At 48.7% G+C, this 18686-nt stretch overlaps 1 protein-coding gene and 1 long non-coding RNA gene across 2 annotated transcripts in view; one reads left to right on the top strand and one right to left on the bottom strand.

Annotated features, from left to right (window-relative positions):
- Positions 1–13808, bottom strand: part of RARRES1 (retinoic acid receptor responder 1) — a 30297-nt gene extending 16489 nt beyond the window's left edge. Inside the window, exon 1 of the mRNA XM_076004325.1 lies at positions 13183–13808. Within this exon, the coding sequence (XP_075860440.1) occupies positions 13183–13443 (261 nt within the window). The 5' untranslated portion in view covers positions 13444–13808. The remainder of the gene's footprint in view (positions 1–13182) is intronic.
- On the top strand, positions 6535–8283 carry LOC142871509 (uncharacterized). Its single transcript, XR_012919774.1, has 2 exons — positions 6535–6942; positions 7534–8283. It is a non-coding gene; the product is annotated as an uncharacterized LOC142871509 (long non-coding RNA).
- Positions 13809–18686: the final 4878 nt, after the last annotated feature.

The following is an 18686-nucleotide window of genomic DNA, read 5'->3' as shown; positions in this document are numbered from 1 at the left end:
GGGAGATACAAAGAAACGTAACATCCGGTCCAGCCCTTCCAGAAACCTGCTCTAGTGTGGAAAGAGGCTTGTAGTGCAGCTGGTCAGCATGGCTGAGCGCTGCCATGTGCGGGGTGCTGAGTCTAGGGAGGCTTTCTAGAGCGGGGGAGGCGCGAACTCACTCGTTGGGGCGCAGGGCTGGCTTCCAGGGGGACAGTGAGGCTGGAACAAAGGTGGGCTGGGGAGGCTAGTGCAAAAGCATGGAAAGCCTCATTTTTTGTGTGAAGAGACCTTGGAACTTGATCCCAAAGTCTGTGGGAGCCGCATTAAACATAACCACTGAACGTAGGCTGTTGTGAAGGGGAAGAATAGGATAAGGCATAAAAAGGGCTTAGCACAGTGCCTGGGGCAGGGTAAAAGTAAAATGTTCACTATTTTTATTATTGTTAAAATCTATACATATGAGGGATAGGAAGAACTGTGTTAGAAACCAGAGTCTGGCCCAAGTTCAAGGATAGGAAAGATGATGCCATGGACTCCCATCAAGGCTGCTCCTGAAACACCGAATGGTCAGTGAAAGGCTGTAGATGAGACCTGCTCGACAGTGGCTGGACTAGGCTCCCATGGCTGCTGTCTCCAAGACTCCTGAAGTTCAGTGTCTTCACCACCTGCCCATGTTGGAGGAACACAGAACTGCGGCTTGCTGCCCCTAGCCGCACCCACAAACAAGTTAATGCGCACAGAAGGCAACTCCTGTGCTTGCCCCCAGGTTCTCAGCCTTGCAGGGCTTGCTGCCGCAGCCCTGGGCACCCCCCACCCGCATGTGCTCTGCAGGGCTGGGAGTCCACCCGCCCCGCACGCTCCTTAGGGCGTCCTGAGTGCAGCCTCCTAGGCCAGAGTCAGCGACGCCCTCAGCTTTCTCGCTGGGAGGTGGCGAGGGGAGGTGGGGAGGCCATTCATGAGAAGAAAGGAGGAGTTAGACGGGGACATTGGAGATGTGCTGGAGGTTGCCGAGTGTTACATAACCAGGTTCAGCAGAGGTAATGGTTGAGGCCACCGGATTGGACGCAAGCCCCCAGGGAAGATGCGTAGAATGAGAAAAATCCTGAGTAACGTCAATGTTCACATTGGCATTAAATTGGGGCATGCTTATCTGCTATACACATGGATTCATAAAAGTCTTCCTTAGTCTTGGTATAAATAGAGGACTTAAGATATTATTTGAGTCCATAGTTTTTTATGGGAGATAAAAGGAGGTAAAGTAAGGCAGCGGTAGCTACTCTTTGCAGGAAGAGACACAGAACTCGATTAACAAAGACTATGAACTGAGTCAGCATGGAGCCCATCCTTTTGAAGAGTTATTTTCTTTGCTAGTTTGATTTCCTTATTTTGTTTCAACTAGACACTTTTTAAAGTGCCTACATTCCATCCAAAATAAGATTTTTATGTTTTTGGTTGTACTTTATCACCCATCAGGACACAGTCCTTTTATCTCCCATAAAGGCCTCTCCCTTCACCCTTCCTGTGAGTCACAAGTTCCTCCGTTTTGCTGGTTCTGGTGAGATAAGCGGCAACGCCACAGGCAAGCGAGCGTGAGATGGAGAAATGCCACCTTCCTCTGGGCGCTCTGAGGTTTTAGGATGGTGTTGAACTTTGGCTGTCCTTGATTTAAAATATTCTGTGCTAAAGAGGTCTTTGTTGTCAACAACATACACTCCAGGATTTATGGAGCATCTAGGTGCAGGAAATATGAGCCACACAACAGTAGCGTCTGCCCTCGGGGCGGTCTAGCCAGGGAGGGGACTTTAAGTCAAGCTTTGTAGAGCTGATTACTTGACTATGGCTGACTTCAGAGCGATGAAAGGATAAGTGGAGAACTGATCTAGTCTAGGCATCAGGGAAGTGACATTTGAGCTGAACTCTGAAGATGAAGAAGGAATTTACTTTGGGGCTGGAGAAGGGAGCTGGCAAATCTCCCCACGCAGAGCAACAGGCCTGAGGCCCTGAGAAGCAGCCAGGGGGCGCAGGGCAAGGAGACTGGAGCGGGGATTCAGGCAGAGGCTGACCCAGTGGAAGGGCTGCCCCCGCAGGCTCTCATGAGGGTTTGATCCTGAGAGGAACTGTGAACCGATCCTTCCAGCAGGAGTGGAATGAGGGGGTGTCGGGAGGGAACACAGAGAGGGTAGGAGTCTGGTTGAGGGAGCAGGGCCTGAGCGGGCTGGGCACAGTGGAAATGCAGAAAAGTGAATGGTAGAATAAGTCGTCCTACAAGGTAGAAAATGAACAGTTATGTATTAACAAATCAGGATCAGAAATCATCATAGGAATATACATTTTATATTAAGACATTTTAAACATCAAGTGTCCTTTAAAAGATGCTTGTGTGCTCATCTGCAGACCCCAGAGCCAAGCTCTCAGGGTCAACTGGTCCTTTCTCTGTGACTTGCACAATAGGCTGCTTCAGCCACATGGTGCACAGATGATCCATTAAATTCAAAGCCATTAAAAAAAAACCCAAGGAGGATGTGTATATATATATATATATATATATATATATATATATGTATTTAGATATAGGATCTCACTCTGTCACCCAGACTGGAGTACAGTGGCACAATCCTTCCTCATTGTAACCTCGAATTCCTGGGCTCAAGCGATCCTCCTGCCTCACCCTACTGAGTACGCAGGACTACAGAGGCATGCCACCACAGCTGGCTAATTTTTCTTATTTATTTATTTTTTCTGGTATAGACGAGGTGTCACCATGTTGCCCCAGCTGGTCTTGAACTCCTGGTCTCAAGCAATCTTCCCCCTTGGTCTCCCAAAGTGCTGGGATCACGTGTGTGCCTAAGTAGACATTTTTGAAAGAGCCAAATCTGACACGAGGCAAGGGTGACCAACAGTTCTGGCTCTCCTGAGCTAGGGAGTATTCCTGTAAGGTAGATCTCAGTGCTTTAATTTCTTTCAACCCCACACTGCCAAAATTGTCCATCTTCCAGACAGATCAGAGAACCTTATGTCTCTTTCTTAACACACAGCCAGAGGCAAACCACATTGTTCTAAAAGTTTTCCAGGAAAAGCCTGCAATGAAAAAGTCAGCAAACAAAGCAAATGACCGTGTGACTACATAACCTGAAGAAATGAATGAGTAGCTCTTTGGTGCAGATTTCTTTCTCATTATGTATAAAAGAGAAGTTTATGGATTACAGCCTAGAACTAAATGCTTTATAATTATAGACCACTAGTGACAAGATTTATGTTGTAATCTTTTTTTTTGATGTGTTTTATTTGATAAGTTTTTTTTTTTTATTTTGGGCCCCACTGGTTAATGAGAAGAGGCAGCCCTGTCCCTCTCCCCTTTATTCCTCCACATCCCCCACCTCTCATCCCAGCCCATCACGAGCTCTTTAGGGGACTGACCAGCACTTTGGCTTTTGGCTTGACTTACAATCAGCTGGGAGGGAAAGAGGTCATTTTCAAAGTCTTGTTTGAGAAAGTGCCTAATGGAAAAATGAGTGCCTGGAGCTCATCACACTAGATTTTTTTTTTTTTTTTTTTTTTTTGGTAAGAGAAATGCTCTTACCAAATCCTTATAAAGTCAATGCCAAACATTTATTCAGTGCTTACATATAAAGCATCCTGCTACCATTGGAAGGAATCATGATAAAAGCTATCTCGCATGCGTGTACATGCACACACACACACACACACACACACACACACACTGTACTCTTACTATGTGCCTCACTTGACTTGACACAGTGCCCATGTATTAACTTATTATATCACAAAAGCCCTTTGAGGTAGGTATTACTTATCCCCATTTTAAGAATGAAGAAACTGAGGCACTTGCCCAAGTTAAGGAAGTGGCTGAAGTCACAGAGCTAGCAAGTAGTGACGCCGACCTCCAGAGCCACTGCTCTTCCCTAACCCTGCACAGAGGTTGCAGAAACAGAGCCCGCAACCTCTCTAAACAAAGGCAGAAGGAAAGCTGGCTGCTGGTGTGTGTGTGTCTGTGTGTGTTTGAGAGAGAAGGAGAGAGAGAGAATTGGTAGCCTGGATACTCTTGCGCTGTGCTTGTAACCAAGGTCCCTGCAGACAAGAACCACCCTAAACCTTCTTTTGGAAGGGAAGCTGCCAGGCGCCAGGAAAAGCATGTGTATTAGTTTGCTAGGGCTGCTACACAAAGCACCACAGACTGTGCTCAAATGTCTATGGTTTAAAACAACAGATATTTACTCTCTCACAGTTCTGGAGCCTAGAAGTCTTATATCAAGGTGTCAGCAGGGCCCTGCTTCCTCTGAGACTCTGGGTAGAGTCCTTTCTTGCCACTTCCTAGTTTCGGGTGGCAGCTGTCAATCCTCAGCATTCCCTGTCTTGCAACTGCCTCACTTCCATCTCTGCCTCTGTCTTTAATGGTGTCCTTCCCTCCATGTCCGTCTGTCTCTTCACACAGCCTTCTTATAAGCACACCAGTCACTGGATTTAGGGCCCATGCTCATCCAGCATGACCTCACTTTGACTGGATCACATCTGCAAAAATTCAAGTAAGGCCACATTCACAGGCACTGAGGGTTAGGACTTCAACACCTTTGTGGAGAACACAACTCCACCCCTAACAGCATGGAAGTAAAGATGATCTGAGTCTTTAGAAGCAGCCCTGGATGCCGACCCTGTCAGGCAAGGCTTCAGTAGAAGCAGGACCCAGTGCGGGTGGGGAACTCTCCAGGGAGGGCTGAGACGTCCTGAGAAAAAGGGAGAGGGTGCCCAGGAAGAGGCAGGTTGCAGGCCGGGGCGTGGACGTGAGCATCCCAGTTTGGGGAGATTAGCAAATCAGTGCTGGAGTACATTGGGGTTGAGGTTACAATGGTAGACGGAGGCCAGAGTAGAGAAGGTCTCTTATATGGACTTTATTCTAGAGCAGTGGGTCTCACACTCGAATGTGCCGCAGAATCCCCTAGAGGGCTTGCTAAGACAGTGTGCTGGGCCACACCAGAGTCTTTATTCAGGAGATCTGGGGCGGGGCTTGAGAACTTGCATTTTAACAAGTTCCAGGTGATGCTGATCCTGCTGACCGGGGACCACACTTGAAGAATGTCTCTCTACCTGCTGAGTGGAACCAGTGATGTTCTGAGGGAAGGGTTGAAGGTGACAAAAGGCTCAGCTGACAGTCACTAGAATACAGCAGAACTACTAAATAGCACAATTCCTCCAAAGTATTTTTTTTAAGACAGTCTCCCGCTGTTGCCCCAGCTAGAGTGCAGTGGCATCATCATAGCCCACTGCAACCTCAAACTCCTGGGCTCAAGCTATACTCCTGCCTCAGCCTCCCCAGGAGCTGGAACTACTGGCATGCATCATCATGACTGACTAATATATTTTTTTTTTCTATTTTTGGTAGAGATGGGCTCTCATTCTTGCTCAGGCTGGTCTTGAACTCCTGGCTTCAAGTGATCCTCCTGCCTCAGCCTCCCATATTGCTTAGGATTACAGGCGTGAGTCACAAGGCCTGGACCTCTCCAAAGTTTTGAGGGCATCATCAGGACCAAATGAAATAGAGGAGTGTTATCCCAAAATGTGGCCGACTCAGTGACCTGGAGTCTTTGGCAAATCAGGTTATGATGCCTTAGAAAGTCAAGATGGCAGGTCTACCCTCCGCTTCAATGGGTGCAATTGACACACTCCATGGCCACATAGTCTGTGCCATTTTTCAAGAAGGAACATTTGCATAAGGCAGTCTGGATTAAAATAACTTTTTTTTTTTTTTTTTTAGACAGAATCTCACTTTGTTGCCCAGGCTAGAGTGAGTGCCGTGGCATCAGCCTAGCTCACAGCAACCTCAAACTCCTGGGCTCAAGCGATCCTCCTGCCTCAGCCTCCCGAGTAGCTGGGACTACAGGCATGCGCCACCATGCCTGGCTAATATTTTTGTATATATATTTTTAGTTGATCAATTAATTTCTTTCTATTTTTAGTAGAGATGGGGTCCTATTCAGGCTAGTTTCGAACTCCTGACCTTGAGCAATCCACCTGCCTCAGCCTCCCAAGAGTGCTAGGATTACAGGTGTGAGCCACCATGCCCGGCCATAAAATAACTTTTAAAGAAAATTCATTCCTTGCTTCCTGTTGCACAGATTGCTACTTTGCTTTATGTTTACATATGCATCAAGAAGGTAAAACTGTTCCCAGTGTGGCCTCTCTGATAAAAAAAAATAAAAATAAAAAAGAAGTTAAAAATGCACATTCTAATAGCAACTCTACAAAGTCATTAAAAGCTGTTTGCCATAAACCACAAAGTTTTGTTTTCATATTAATGGATCAAAGATGTTTCCTCTACTACATGTCTGTACTATCTTTGTATTAGACACTATCCAATTTTTATTTTTTTAAATATTGGGTGAAGTCAATTTGAAATATTGAAATATTTTTCACTATTTGAAAGATGGAGTGAAGTCACTGAAATCCTGAGTGCACTAGAGATAAGCCTGAGGAACTTGATGAGGGATGGAGAACAGGTATTTATTTATTCTAAGAGCACGTTTAAAAAAACCTAACACCCCCTTTAAACTCACGAAAAACACAACAAAAACCTGGAACAAATAAAACAGCAGGCGGGTGTCCTCGAGAAAGCTCGCTGTGGCTGCCACAAGGACAAGTCTCCAAAGACACGATTCTGGTGGGAGCTAATCTATAGAAAGGGAACCTAGTACTTTGGGGAGTACTCCCCGTTTCCCCCTTCTCTGTCACTGGTGCTGGTCACTAAGTGCTGGTCCCTTCCTATTGCCTTAGATCAAGTTGTGGCAGCTTTAAACTTCATGTTTCAGGCTAAGGGAGTGAGTGGGCGAGGACAAATCTACTTTGTCCAGAGCTTACAGGTGATCCTAATCTTCCCTCCCACGCACCCTGCGACTCTCTGGTCTGATGGACTCGGCTTCTGAATGTTCCCTCCAGCCTTCAAATTTGGTAAGAAAATATAAATGTCATGCTATTCCAGTAAAAGTAAACTTCATTTTATAAGGTTACTTTTATGAGTCAGGCTTAGTGGGAGACAAATAAACAACTCATTTGTGAATAGAAATTGCCGTGCTGTTCTCATGTTCTAGACAGAGATAGCATCAGTATATTACATTATACCCTGGAATCATCTTATTGCATTTTCCTTCTCCCAGGCAAAGCCTGACAGAGTGAATACAGTTTATGGAATGAAAGTCAGTTACCTTCGGAGCAGGCCCCAGCTGATGAAGCTACTTGCTTCATCCGGCGAAGGAGCAGTGGAGAGAAAGAGATGGAATACTGTGTGTAATCCCTGCTCAGCCGACTCTGGGTACCGAGTTCCTGACCTGGAGTGGGGGGTCAGAGTGGAAATGGCCAGCAGCAGGTGCCCTCTCCGGCTCCCCTCTGGGCTCAGGCGGGGTCAGTAGAAAAAGCGGATTGTGAGAAAGACATGGGGATGGGCGGGGCCTGGCCTGGCCTCCTGTTCCAGATGTCCCAGTGGTACCAGCACCCTTCCGGCTACCTCATGTCATTGAACAAATATTTAATATTTGTCTCTAGCAGGCCCTACGCTAGGGCAACGGAGGAGACAGAGAAGGGACACCTGGCACCCCGCAGGAGCTTACCACCCAGCGTGGGAGAAGCAGACACATGTGCAGAGTGGAAATAAAGTGGGCTGTTCAAGAGCCAGGACAAAGCAGCCCACGGTCAAGCACCAAGATGGGGCATGGAGGGCGGGCAGGTTTACATGTGAGCCCACCAAGGCTGTGGATGTCAGTGAGACAAGAGGTGGGGGCAGGAGCTGACGTTTCCTGGATGCCGTTTCATGTCGGGCAGTGCGGTGGGAACTTGCAGGAGCTCACAGCTGCCCTGGGAGCTGGGGGTGGTGGGCTGCATAAGACCCCCACCACCCCCAAAGACGTCCACTTCTTAATCCCCTTGGACCTATGAATATTATTTTACGTGGCAAAAGGGATCGTGCCAATGTGATTAAGTTAAAGGTCCTGAGATGGGGAGATTATCCCAGGTTTTATTCTGGTGAGCCCAGTGTCATCACAGGGTCCTGATAAGGAGACAGTAGTATCACAGCCAGAAGGTCTACACTGCTGCCTTTGGAGATGGAGGATGGAGCCATGAGCTAGGAGCACAGGCAGCCGCTAGAAGCTGGAAAAGACAAGGCAAAGAATTCTCCCCTGGAGCCTCCAGAAGGAACAAAGCCCTGCCTGCTGACACCTTGATTTTAGCCTAGTGAGACCCATTTTGAGCTTCTGACCTACAAAACTGGAAGTGAATAAATGTGTGTTATGTTAACCCACTAAGTTTGTGGTGATGCGTTACAGCAGTGATAGGATGCAATGCAGATACAGAATTACTTGTGATCCTTAATGACATGTTCTGTGTAGGCACGTGCCCTGGGGATGATCACGGTTCACACACCTCTTGTACACAGCTATGGTACAAGACTCCCTTTCAGAGTTCAACTTTACTGGCCAGAGACGTGCTGACCAACCCTAACAAGCGGCTCAGAGACTTGTTACGGCTGCTGTCCTGGCCATGCTGGGACTGTCTCAATCGAGGCGCCATCACAAAGGCAAATAAAGCCAAGGCTGTAAAGTATTGACACATCCTGGGAGATTCGTTGCTTAACAGAAAGTGAGATCAAGGGTCAGGGTGGATATGGAGGGGGAGACAGAGAGAGTATTTAACATTCCCATGCCTCATAATACATTCATTTTAGGGCTGATTATTTATATTCAATCTCCAGCAGGACAACCCAGGTTCTTAAAGGAAGAGGTTGCAGCCAAGCCAGACTCCCCATGGGTAACAAGCACGACGCAGCACCGATGGTCTTGATCTGGGGCATCACTAACGCTCTGTGATTACATGCATCCTTGCCTATGACTCCACATGTAGAAAACCAAGTGGAAAATGTTGTGGGCTGGTAAAAAAAAAAAAAAAAGGTTGTGGTTTAAAAACGATTTATTACAAGATGGTAAAAAACATTCCAACCTGCCAGCTGTTTTAGGTGATTAGGACAAAGTTCCAAGGAGGCCAAAGTCAAAGTTTTACCCCCAAGGCCTGGTGGCCTTTCTTGCTCCATGCTAAACCCAGACTATGCAATCAGAGCCTGCAGACCACGGCGTGCCGTGGTGGGCGGCGGGGCACAGACCATGGTACACTGTGCTATTTCAGCATGAGCAGCGCCTGGGAAGGGGGGTTTGTGCCTTTCTGTTCTGTGCTTTCCGGAGTGCTATGTTTCATCCTCATGGGAGTGTGAGGGTGCGAAAGAAGACCTCGTTCTTGCAAATATCTCCTTCCCTGCTGTTCTTCATGATGGCTATAAAAGCACTTAGGAGTTTCCTTACATGAAAATTAAGAATATTTCACTTTAGTATTTTATTCCTTATCTTCTCCCTCCATACTCATTGCGGCCTTTTTAATTCTCCAGTTTTTCTTTCTATGACCTTCTTAACATTTTGCTTTCCTATTCTGAACGATCACCTCTGAATTATTGATATTAATGGAGAGAAGACTTCAAGAAGATCAGTAATTAGATGGATTATATTGTATTGAAGTGCTTTATAGATTGAAGAGTGATAAAGGAATAAAGCTTTTCTTAGTAGAGTAAGTGCTCCCCTAACCGCTCTGTGGCCCAGTGGACAGGCTCTATTCGTGCCGTCAGCCTCACGTAGCCTGACCCTGGAAGTGCGCAGGCTCCTGCCTGGTGGGCTGGCCTGGTTCTTACCCGAAGTCAGCTGATTTGCTTCCAGAGTTGCCTAAGCTGGGTGTACTTAGTACCTAACTACATAAATAAATGTTATGTAAACTGGGGAAGAGTGGGCACAAATGAAGAGTTCATGTCCATGAAATCCAAATTAAATGCTTTATGAAGCATTATAAGAATTGATGAAGTCAAGTCTCTAAAACTTTTGCTGCTGAATTGGGTGTGGATGAGTTAAGATTGGGGAAGAAAAATTAAAAAAAATAAAGAAAAGCAGAGGATTGTGCACTGTATTCTTTGCAAGTGTTCACTCCACTGTAAGGAAACCAAAATGGAAATTACAAATGCTCCCCTATGGGCGTGTTGTTTTCTTGCTAGAAAGACTGTAGGAAGCTCCAATTAAACAGCCTAGGCCCTATATCAAAATATAGGTGATAAATTTATACTTAATATTAATTTAAGTTGAAGCAGTTAAGGTATGGGCATAACTCCTCCCTGTCCCCCATGCACTTTGGTCAACTGTTTCAAGTATGTTTGTAACCGTTGGTCCTGGCCTGGTCAGAGTACATTCACCTTAAGTGACCAGTCCTCAAACAACAGCTGATTCCCAAATAAGTTGACTTTCTCATGAAGTAAGTGCATGTGAAGACTTCAGCCAGTCTCTCTAAATGTTAGTAAAGGGCTGGCCTCTCACTGACAGCTCCAGGTAGGGGCCAGTGGTCCCCAGAACTTGCTGAGTGGCAAGAGGAGACTTGTCTCAGAGTAAAGGGAAGCCTCGAATAGTCAGAACTAGGGGAAATATTGCAAGACTGATCCAGGATACCCTGGGTAGCCCTCAACGCCATCCAGAATCTCTCACCATTGCAACTGTGCCATGTGACAGCATAAAAATAAAAACCTCATTGGTCTTGGAAGAGTAGTGTAAGGCCAGGAAAGAGATGGCATCAGGTGGGGACAGTGAGGGAACACAAGCTGTGGTCTGTGATCTCTCCCTACAATTAGGAACAAAACAAAACAGAACCCTCCCTCCGCCCACTCCACTCCACTTTCTTAATTCTTCACTGCATTTACCACCACAGCTATTGCTGCCTTCTACCACTAGAGGACAATAGTGTTTCTAAAATCAGGAGTTCTTGCAAAGGCAAGAAATCACAGAATCAAGGACACCAAGGAATGTCAGCGCTGGACGAGGTTTTAAACATCGTTTGGTCCACTGGCTTTCAAAACTTTTTAAGTTCCAACTCATAGTAAGAACTTATTTCCTAATTATGACTTAGTTCATGCATATATGTGAGAAACAGTTTTAGACACCACTTACCCTTGCTTTTGCAATGCACTCTAATAATAAAAAACCTAAAACAATTGGACCCTAAAATTGATTTCATAACCATTAGTAGGCCCTTAGTTTGAAAAACCCTGACTTAGGCCCAGCCTCTCATTTTATGAAGGCATGTACCCTGACCCCCAGCACGGGGAAGGATCCCTGAGCTAGACTTCTCTTACCCAGATGAACAACAGACACTGCGCAGCAACTGAGCATTCAGCCTGACAATGAACAGATTGGATAAACAGTGCAAACTCGAGTTTTAGGGATCTACCATTTTTTACTTCTTGCTAATGCTAAGACTCCTGTCATAATTGAAGCAGAAATTCCTTGTCACCACACTGAAAGCTCCATGCAGGCTGCATCTGTGCTCCTCATTCAGGTAGCTGAGTGCTTCAAAACTGCATGAATATCAAAGAGGCCTTCCCTAATGATTCTACCCCAAATTTGAATTAAGGCCACAAAAATCTAGCCCAGTGCCTGGTATACAGTAAGTGCTCAAGACTGTCCCTCAGATGCTATAATGGTAAGGGAGGAACTCTTTAAAATTCAGGGACATTATACTATTGCAGACAAAAAACAGTAATGGAAGAGTAAGGGAATTTTTTCTTACTTGGGTTTTGAGAGCTAGTTTGATCATTTTGTGAAAGATGCCAAGTATTTTATTTTTTTTCCAAGCAGGTGACTAAATGCATGAAAATTCAAAGCATTTGATTATTCTTTTTTTATTTTTATGGTCTTGGAAGGAAGGAAAAAAATCCCTGGAATTGAAAACTGGTGTACTTTAGAAATCTGAGCTTGGTTTTCTGTAGGGATTCCTCTCCATGATAACGGGTGGGGGGCAAACCTTCAGGGATGCCTTCTTTGGACACTGGGAGGTGTCTACTCTCTGACCTTGATAGAAAGCTCTCAAGTTCTATTACCTCACTTCTCTGTTGGACTAGTAAAACTGAACTTTTTTGTCCCTCAAGACAGCAAGCATTGTTAAAAAGGTGACAAGAATAGGTCAATTTTCTCTAGAATCAATCTGATTCAATCATTAAATAAATTTAGCCATGCTGGGTGCAGGAATAAATCTTTCAAGAACCAAGGCTGAGCTTCCAAAAGGCCTTTCCTGCTGTGTCTGATACCAGGACTCGGACACTCAAATGAAAATCCTACCACCACACTTTAAACTCCGCCTACTTACATGCTATACTTGATTCTAGATACTTTGAAGCTATGTGTCTGCAGGCTTTGTAGAGCATTTGGTGGTTGCCAGAAGGAGCAGCTTTGGGGACAATATAGTTCTGCAATGTTTGTAATCTATTGGATGAAAGAAATGTAGTTTCACACACACAAGAAGCCAGTGCCTTGAAACCAGCAACCAAATAACGGGTTGCAAATTTCTCATCCACTCAGTTCACAAAGAAGACTGAGCCCTGGGTTCACTCACTCCCACTAGATTAAAGCAGACGCCAGCATTAGAGGGCTCCCACCCAGGGCTACATGTTAATTCCAACCATGTTATCCTGAAGCCCCTGCATGGTGGCCAGCAATTAACAAGAGATACTTGTCTGCGGTAGGGTATGGGAATTTGTTTAGATTTTGGAAATCCTGCCCAAGACTTCGTCTGCAGCCACTGGTGGGTCGCGCCCACAGTAAGCAACCCCATAGCAGCAAACTCTGGGTACTCTCACACTTAATCTTAATTGTTGCCCTTTGGGCCTGTTCCTCAATTTCCCCCTGTATCTTTCTCCCAAGTATGGGAACTGTCAACAGCGCTGGCCTGTGGACAACTACAGCTTCGTAACTGCCGGAAGGAACGAGCCAGCTTCCGCAGATTCTGTGCACTGATGGGTCCCTCCCACGCTCTGGACACCTCGGGGGCGCTGAGGCACCAGCCCGGATCTTCCCAGAGTCGCGCGCTTCAGTCTGCCCCGCGGATCCCTCACTGGGCGGGCAGGCGCGCGCACCCGAGTCACCGTCAGGCGCAATGCGCGGCCGCCCCTGCGCGTGCCCAGGCGCGTGGCGCGCGCACTCACCCGCGCGCACTCACCCGCGCGCACTCACCCGCGCGCACTCACCCGCGCGCACTCACCCGCGCGCACTCACCCGCGCGCACTCACCCGCGCGCACTCACCCGCGCGCACTCACCCGCGCGCACTCACCCGCGCGCACTCACCCGCGCGCGGCCCTCCTGCACGGCGGCCAGCACTCGCAGGGCGCTGGGCGAGCCGCTGCGGAAGTTGAGGAAGTGCAGCGCCGCGCGCGCCGCCCGCTGCAGGAGCCCGCGCGAGGGCCCCGCGTCCAGCGGCTGCCTGGGGTCCTCGGGGCCCCCGGACGCAGCGGGCGCCGCCGCCGCCTGGAGGACGAGCAGCAGCAGCAGCGCGAGCAGCCGGGCGCCTGGCTGGGGCGCGGGCGGCGGTTGCCAGTGGGGCTGCATGGACGCGGACGGGCTGGCGCGGCGCTCGATGGACCCGGGCTCGGAGCGGGCGGCGCCCGAGCTCGCGGAAATAAGGCCGTGGCGGGCCCCTCCCCTCCGCCCCCTGGACGGCCGGCTGGAGGGAGCCCATGTCCCTGCTCGGCCGCGCCCTCTCCGCGCTCCCTGTAGCCCTTGGGCCCCTCCACACCTCCCCGCTGCCCCGGCTCGGTGCCGGGTCGCGGCGGCGCCTCCGTGGCGCGGGGCCGGGGCTGTCTGGCCGGGGCGGGGGTGAGGGACGCGTGGGGGGGTCTGGGGAGGGCTGTGGGGACGACTCCACCGGGCAGCGCGGCCCGACGGTGCCACCCGCGCAGCACCCCCGGCCCTGCTTCCTGACTTGGCATCTGCCCTGCAATTGCTACGATTTCGCAACCCTGGGGTTTTAGAGAAAAACCACTTGGATTCTCCAAGAATTAGGGCTATGATTTCCCAGAAGTTGAAAGAGGGAACAGGTGGGGACAGGGGCGAGCCGCAGGTGGCGTGGATGGCGGTCACTGTGGCACAAAGCCCGTGGAAGTGGGAGAGGTCGCCCAAGGGCTGGTGCTGGAGAGGAGGCTGAAGGTGGCCGCAAGGAGCCCAGGGATGCGGAGCCTGGGGCTAGCGTGACCACCCACCCACCGCGCCGCCAGGACCTCAAGGGGGACGAGTGGCCAGTAGGACAGGGCGAGATAAGGCCCAAGAGGCCCATTGGACTTAGACCGAGCAGGCCATTTATAACTCTGGTGGGAGGCAGAGTTAAGAGCGGGGGTGGGGGATGGAAGCCGGATTCCAGCAGGGTGAAGTGAGGACAGGCCTTAGGGAAGGACGGAGATAGCCATTGTTTTTAAGCCACAGACAGGAGAGAAAGCCCAGCAGAACCAGGGGTCAGAGAAGAGAACTGCTAGGTGCTCCTAGCACCCATTTCTCCACCTTGGCTTTGTCCAGGGGTCCACCCCTGCCCAGCACCCATGGACTCCAGCCCCAAGTGGGGCAACAGGAAATCCCTTCTTTTTGTGGGTGGCTGGTTGAGGCCAGTCATGCACTGATTGTGGATGGGGTATGAGCAGAGCCCAGGGTGTGATGGGAAAACATCCTCCTTCCCCACACCACTTCTGGATGTTTTCCGTCCCTTGCTTTGTCTCTCCTGTTGTCTGCAGATCCTCATGGGACACCTGCTCTGCCAGGCCCTGGGGAATGAGGGCGAACAACACGATAAACATCTGTGCCCTGCTGCGGAGCACCTTCTCGGAGGTGGGGCCTAGACCGTCAACGAGGCCAAGGGGATGTGCCCTGTGTTGGATGCAATTACATGCTGTGGAGAGAAATTAAGCCAGAAAGGACATGGAGAGTTGGGAGGCGGTGGTAATCTTAAATGGTGCAGTCAGGGCGGCCTCACTGGAAAGGTGACGTGTGACGTGTGAGTGAGGACCTGAAGGAGGTGAGGGAGCCAGGGTGTACTACGGAGCACTGTAGGCAGAGGGAACAGCAAGTGCAGAGGCTGGGGCAGGAGTCCACCTGACTTGTTTGAAAAAGAGCAAAAAGTCCAGCTGGAGGGAGAAGACAAGGGGGAGAGTGGAGTCCCTTGATAGGCTGTGGCCGTGTTTGGATGTGCCACCTGTAAGTGCCCCCGTCTTGCTGGCAGCCTGAGATGAAGCCCATTTCAAGAATGCTGGAGCAGAGAGAGGGGAGGACCCTGGGTTCCTGGTGGCACATTGTTGACCACCTGGATCCTGAAGCTTATTTCTTATTGTTTAACTTTGTTGAAGCTGGACTTTCTGTTTCTTGCTCTCAGAGGCAGCCTGACACACATAATCATCTTCCAGAACCCAGTCATCTTGCCCTTGCCTTAGTGTGTTTTGCTCTGCTGTGTCAGAATACCTGAGAGTGGGTAATACATAAAGAACAGATATTTATTTCTCACAGTTCTATAGGTTGGAAGTCCAAGGTCAAGGCACCAGCAGGTTTGTGTCCTTCAAGGGCTCAGTCTCTGCTCCCAAGATGGCACCTTGCATGGTGCATGCTCTGGAGGGGAGGAACGCTGTGTCCTTGTGCTGGAAGAGTGGAAGAGAGCTAGCCCATCCCCAAAAGTCCTCTTTATAGCAGCATTAATCCATTCATGAGGACAGAGCCTTCATGACCCAAATGCCTCCATTAGGCCTCACGTCCCAGCTATTGCATTGGGGATTAAGTTTCCACATGAGTTTTGTAGGTAACGAAAGCATTCAAGCCATAGCACCTCCAAGTGTTATAGTAGTAGGCTTCTTGAGAATTTATCACCTTCAGGTTTTATAAAGATTAAAGTTTCCTTATTTTACTTCAGTGTTTTGTCCTCTGGGTGTGTGAGAGACTGTTTTCAGCTGCAAGTAATAGAAAACCTCATTAACTGAACATGGACTGTTTAGCGATCTGGATCGGGAGATCTCGGGTGGATTGGTGACTCAGTGATTTTTTTTGAAAGATTCTTTTCTTCAATCTCAAAAGATTTTTTGAAAGATCTTTTTTTGAAAGATTCAGGCTCTCTCCATCCTTCTGCACAGATATCCTCTGCTGGTTGGCTTTTTGTCCATGGACTTGTAGCTTCATGGCTATGGAATAGCTCCAAATATCACATCTTCACTTGCTGCTGCCAAAGGCACATATAGGGGGTAGGTTGCCAGGGTGGCAACAGAGCTCTACATCATGAACGTATTCTTTTGTTCTTGTTTTTCATCAGGAAGAAGTAGCTTTTCTAGAACCTCCTGCCCATACCTTTCTCCCCACCAGACCTTCCTTTTTATCTCATGGGCCAGAACTGGGTCACAATGGCAAACCCTAGCTGCAAGGGAGGCTGGAAAAGTATCTGTCATTTTTCAGCCTCTATTGTGGTGGTCTGGTCTATAAATAAGGATTAAGTTTAACTGCATGGAACAAAAATCCAAATGACGTTGACTTAAACAGTAGAGAACCTTACTTCTCACAAAAGAAATTGAGGGGTGGGGTGGCTCTCCCCTCTTCTGCTGTCCTTGCGAGAAGAGCCTGTGCTCCAGAAGCTGTGGGTGCCACGTTGCCTGCCTCAGGAAGGTGGCCTCAGGATGAGTCCACTCTGTGGAAGGTGGAGATGAGGCAGGGAAAGAAACCAGGTCCTTGGGGATATGACTAGCCCACAGCATCATGACACATCTGAAGCCTGCCCTGTCTCTAGGCTTTTGAGTTATGAGAATAAGTCAATTTTATTGTTTAAGCCACTTTGAGTGTGATTTTGTGACATGGGTTGAAAACTTCTCATGGATTGCTGAGGCAGTTATTACTGGCAGGAGCTACAGAGATACATGGCTGTCTGGGCAAGGCGGGAGGCCTGTGCTGGGGGCCTGGGGAAAACAAACTCAGTCTGAGAACACCACAGCTGCCTCCTGCCTTGAGACCCCCTACCTCAGGTTCTACCTTCTCCACCCAGCTGGAGAAGGGCCAGACCAGCCAGACCCCAGGAGACAGGTGACCACTCCCAGGCTGGACAACTGTCAGTTCCCACTGAAGTCCAGTCTCTCAGCTCCACAGACTCTGTACCACTCTCTAAGGCTATGAAGAAGAGCAATGTAGTGGGGAGAGGGGAAAAGACCCTGTGGAAGGAGAAGGAATCCCCAGAATAAAGACCTAGGCCAAGGCTGAGGGTCGCATGCAGAGCAGACAGCAAAACCACTGGGGTGGATGGAATATTTTGCAAAGCCCTAAGGACCCTCAGCTGAGACCTTTAAGTTCTCCTCTCTCCTTGTCTCTGGCTCACCAGTGTAAGCATCCACATGAGGGCTTGGAAAGTAAAGTTGGTAACAGTTATTAAAAAGATGAAAATATCTCCTATTTGGACATGAGAGAGATTTGCCCAGTGTAGTAGCGCACGCTCCTTCTTTCTGGATACTGATGTACGCAGAGTGTCTCTGCAAGCACGAATTGGAGGTGGCTAGCAATGGCTGCCTCTGGAGAGGGGCGTGGAGAGGGAGCTCAGGGGTCGGAACAGTGAACTCTAAGTCTTTTGGTTCTTTTCTGTCACCGTTTGCAGGTAGCACAGTGGCTTAGGGTGTGGACATGGAGCCAGGCTGCCTGGTTTGCAGCCGGCTCGACCTGTGTGAGCTGAGGTGCGAACCCTCACCTCTCCATGCTTTTGTGCTGCCTCCTACCTCACAGAGTTGTCAGTGAGGCTCAAGTGTGCTAATAATGTCTATGTATGTGTAAAGCACTTGGGACAGTGCCTGGCACAAAGTAACGGCTGTGTATGTGATTGCTATTATTATTGTTATTATCATTATTGCTGTTAACTTAAATTAGATACAATCTTGAAAAAATGCAACCAGCTGTGGGTTTCTCTTCACAAATGGTGAGCAGGGCCGGCAGGGACTAAAACTAGCTGGGCCATTACATAAAATCTTAGCTTTTACTTTTAGCTCCCTAAACATAATCTTTTGTTAGAGCTGTTACCAATAAAATGTGCGTCTATATTCCTTTTTGGATTCTTCTCCTTGGCAGAGGTGCAGGTAGGTGGGGTTTGCAGAAGAATATAGATATTTCAACCTTGACTGTGAAAGGCGATTAACCAAAGGTGGGGTGTTACCGAGATGATCTTTATCTCCAGAGCCTTGGAACCAAGAATGCTGGTGGAGAAAATGCAGCTTTTCTGGTTCCTTAGGCCTGCACCTTGCATGCTCTAAGGAGACCGCAGCTTTTATTTAGGCTAAGCCCTGTAAACCTACACATTTTCCGTGTTGTGTTCCTGAGCCTGTAATGTCTGTCCTGAAACCCCTGTAGGAGGGCACTTAGCCATCCACAGAGCCGAAGAGCAGAGGCCCTACTCGATGGAGCAAGCTGCTTTGCCAGAGGCTTCCTGGTCTCTCCCATGAAGGTGCTTTTTGGGGGGGAACTCACAGTGTCCTCAGTGCTGTGCCCATAACCTTCCTGAGGTTTCACTGGCTGCGGTGAGTCTCCAGAGTTGGTATTTTGCATTGGGAGCAAGACCTAGGGCTTGGACCTTCTAGCATCATGTCCACAGCCGCCAGACTCTCAACAGGAAGGCAAAAGCCGCAGGGTGAGGACCAGACCCTAGAATCTGGGAGACCTGGGCTACCACAGAGCAGCTAGTTAGACTATTCTGAATCTATGAGGTTAAGGAGGGAGCCTTTCCAGCTTGAATCCAGTGAGCCTGAATTCTTTGAGGGTGCAGAACTGGAGACGGGGTTCTTCCTAAAGGAGATGCCACAGGA

Source organism: Microcebus murinus, chromosome 1, assembly GCF_040939455.1.
Source record: "Microcebus murinus isolate Inina chromosome 1, M.murinus_Inina_mat1.0, whole genome shotgun sequence".
NCBI classification, from domain to species: domain Eukaryota; kingdom Metazoa; phylum Chordata; class Mammalia; order Primates; family Cheirogaleidae; genus Microcebus; species Microcebus murinus.
Note: the sequence above shows the minus strand (reverse complement) of the source record. Positions and strands in the feature narration are given on the sequence as shown.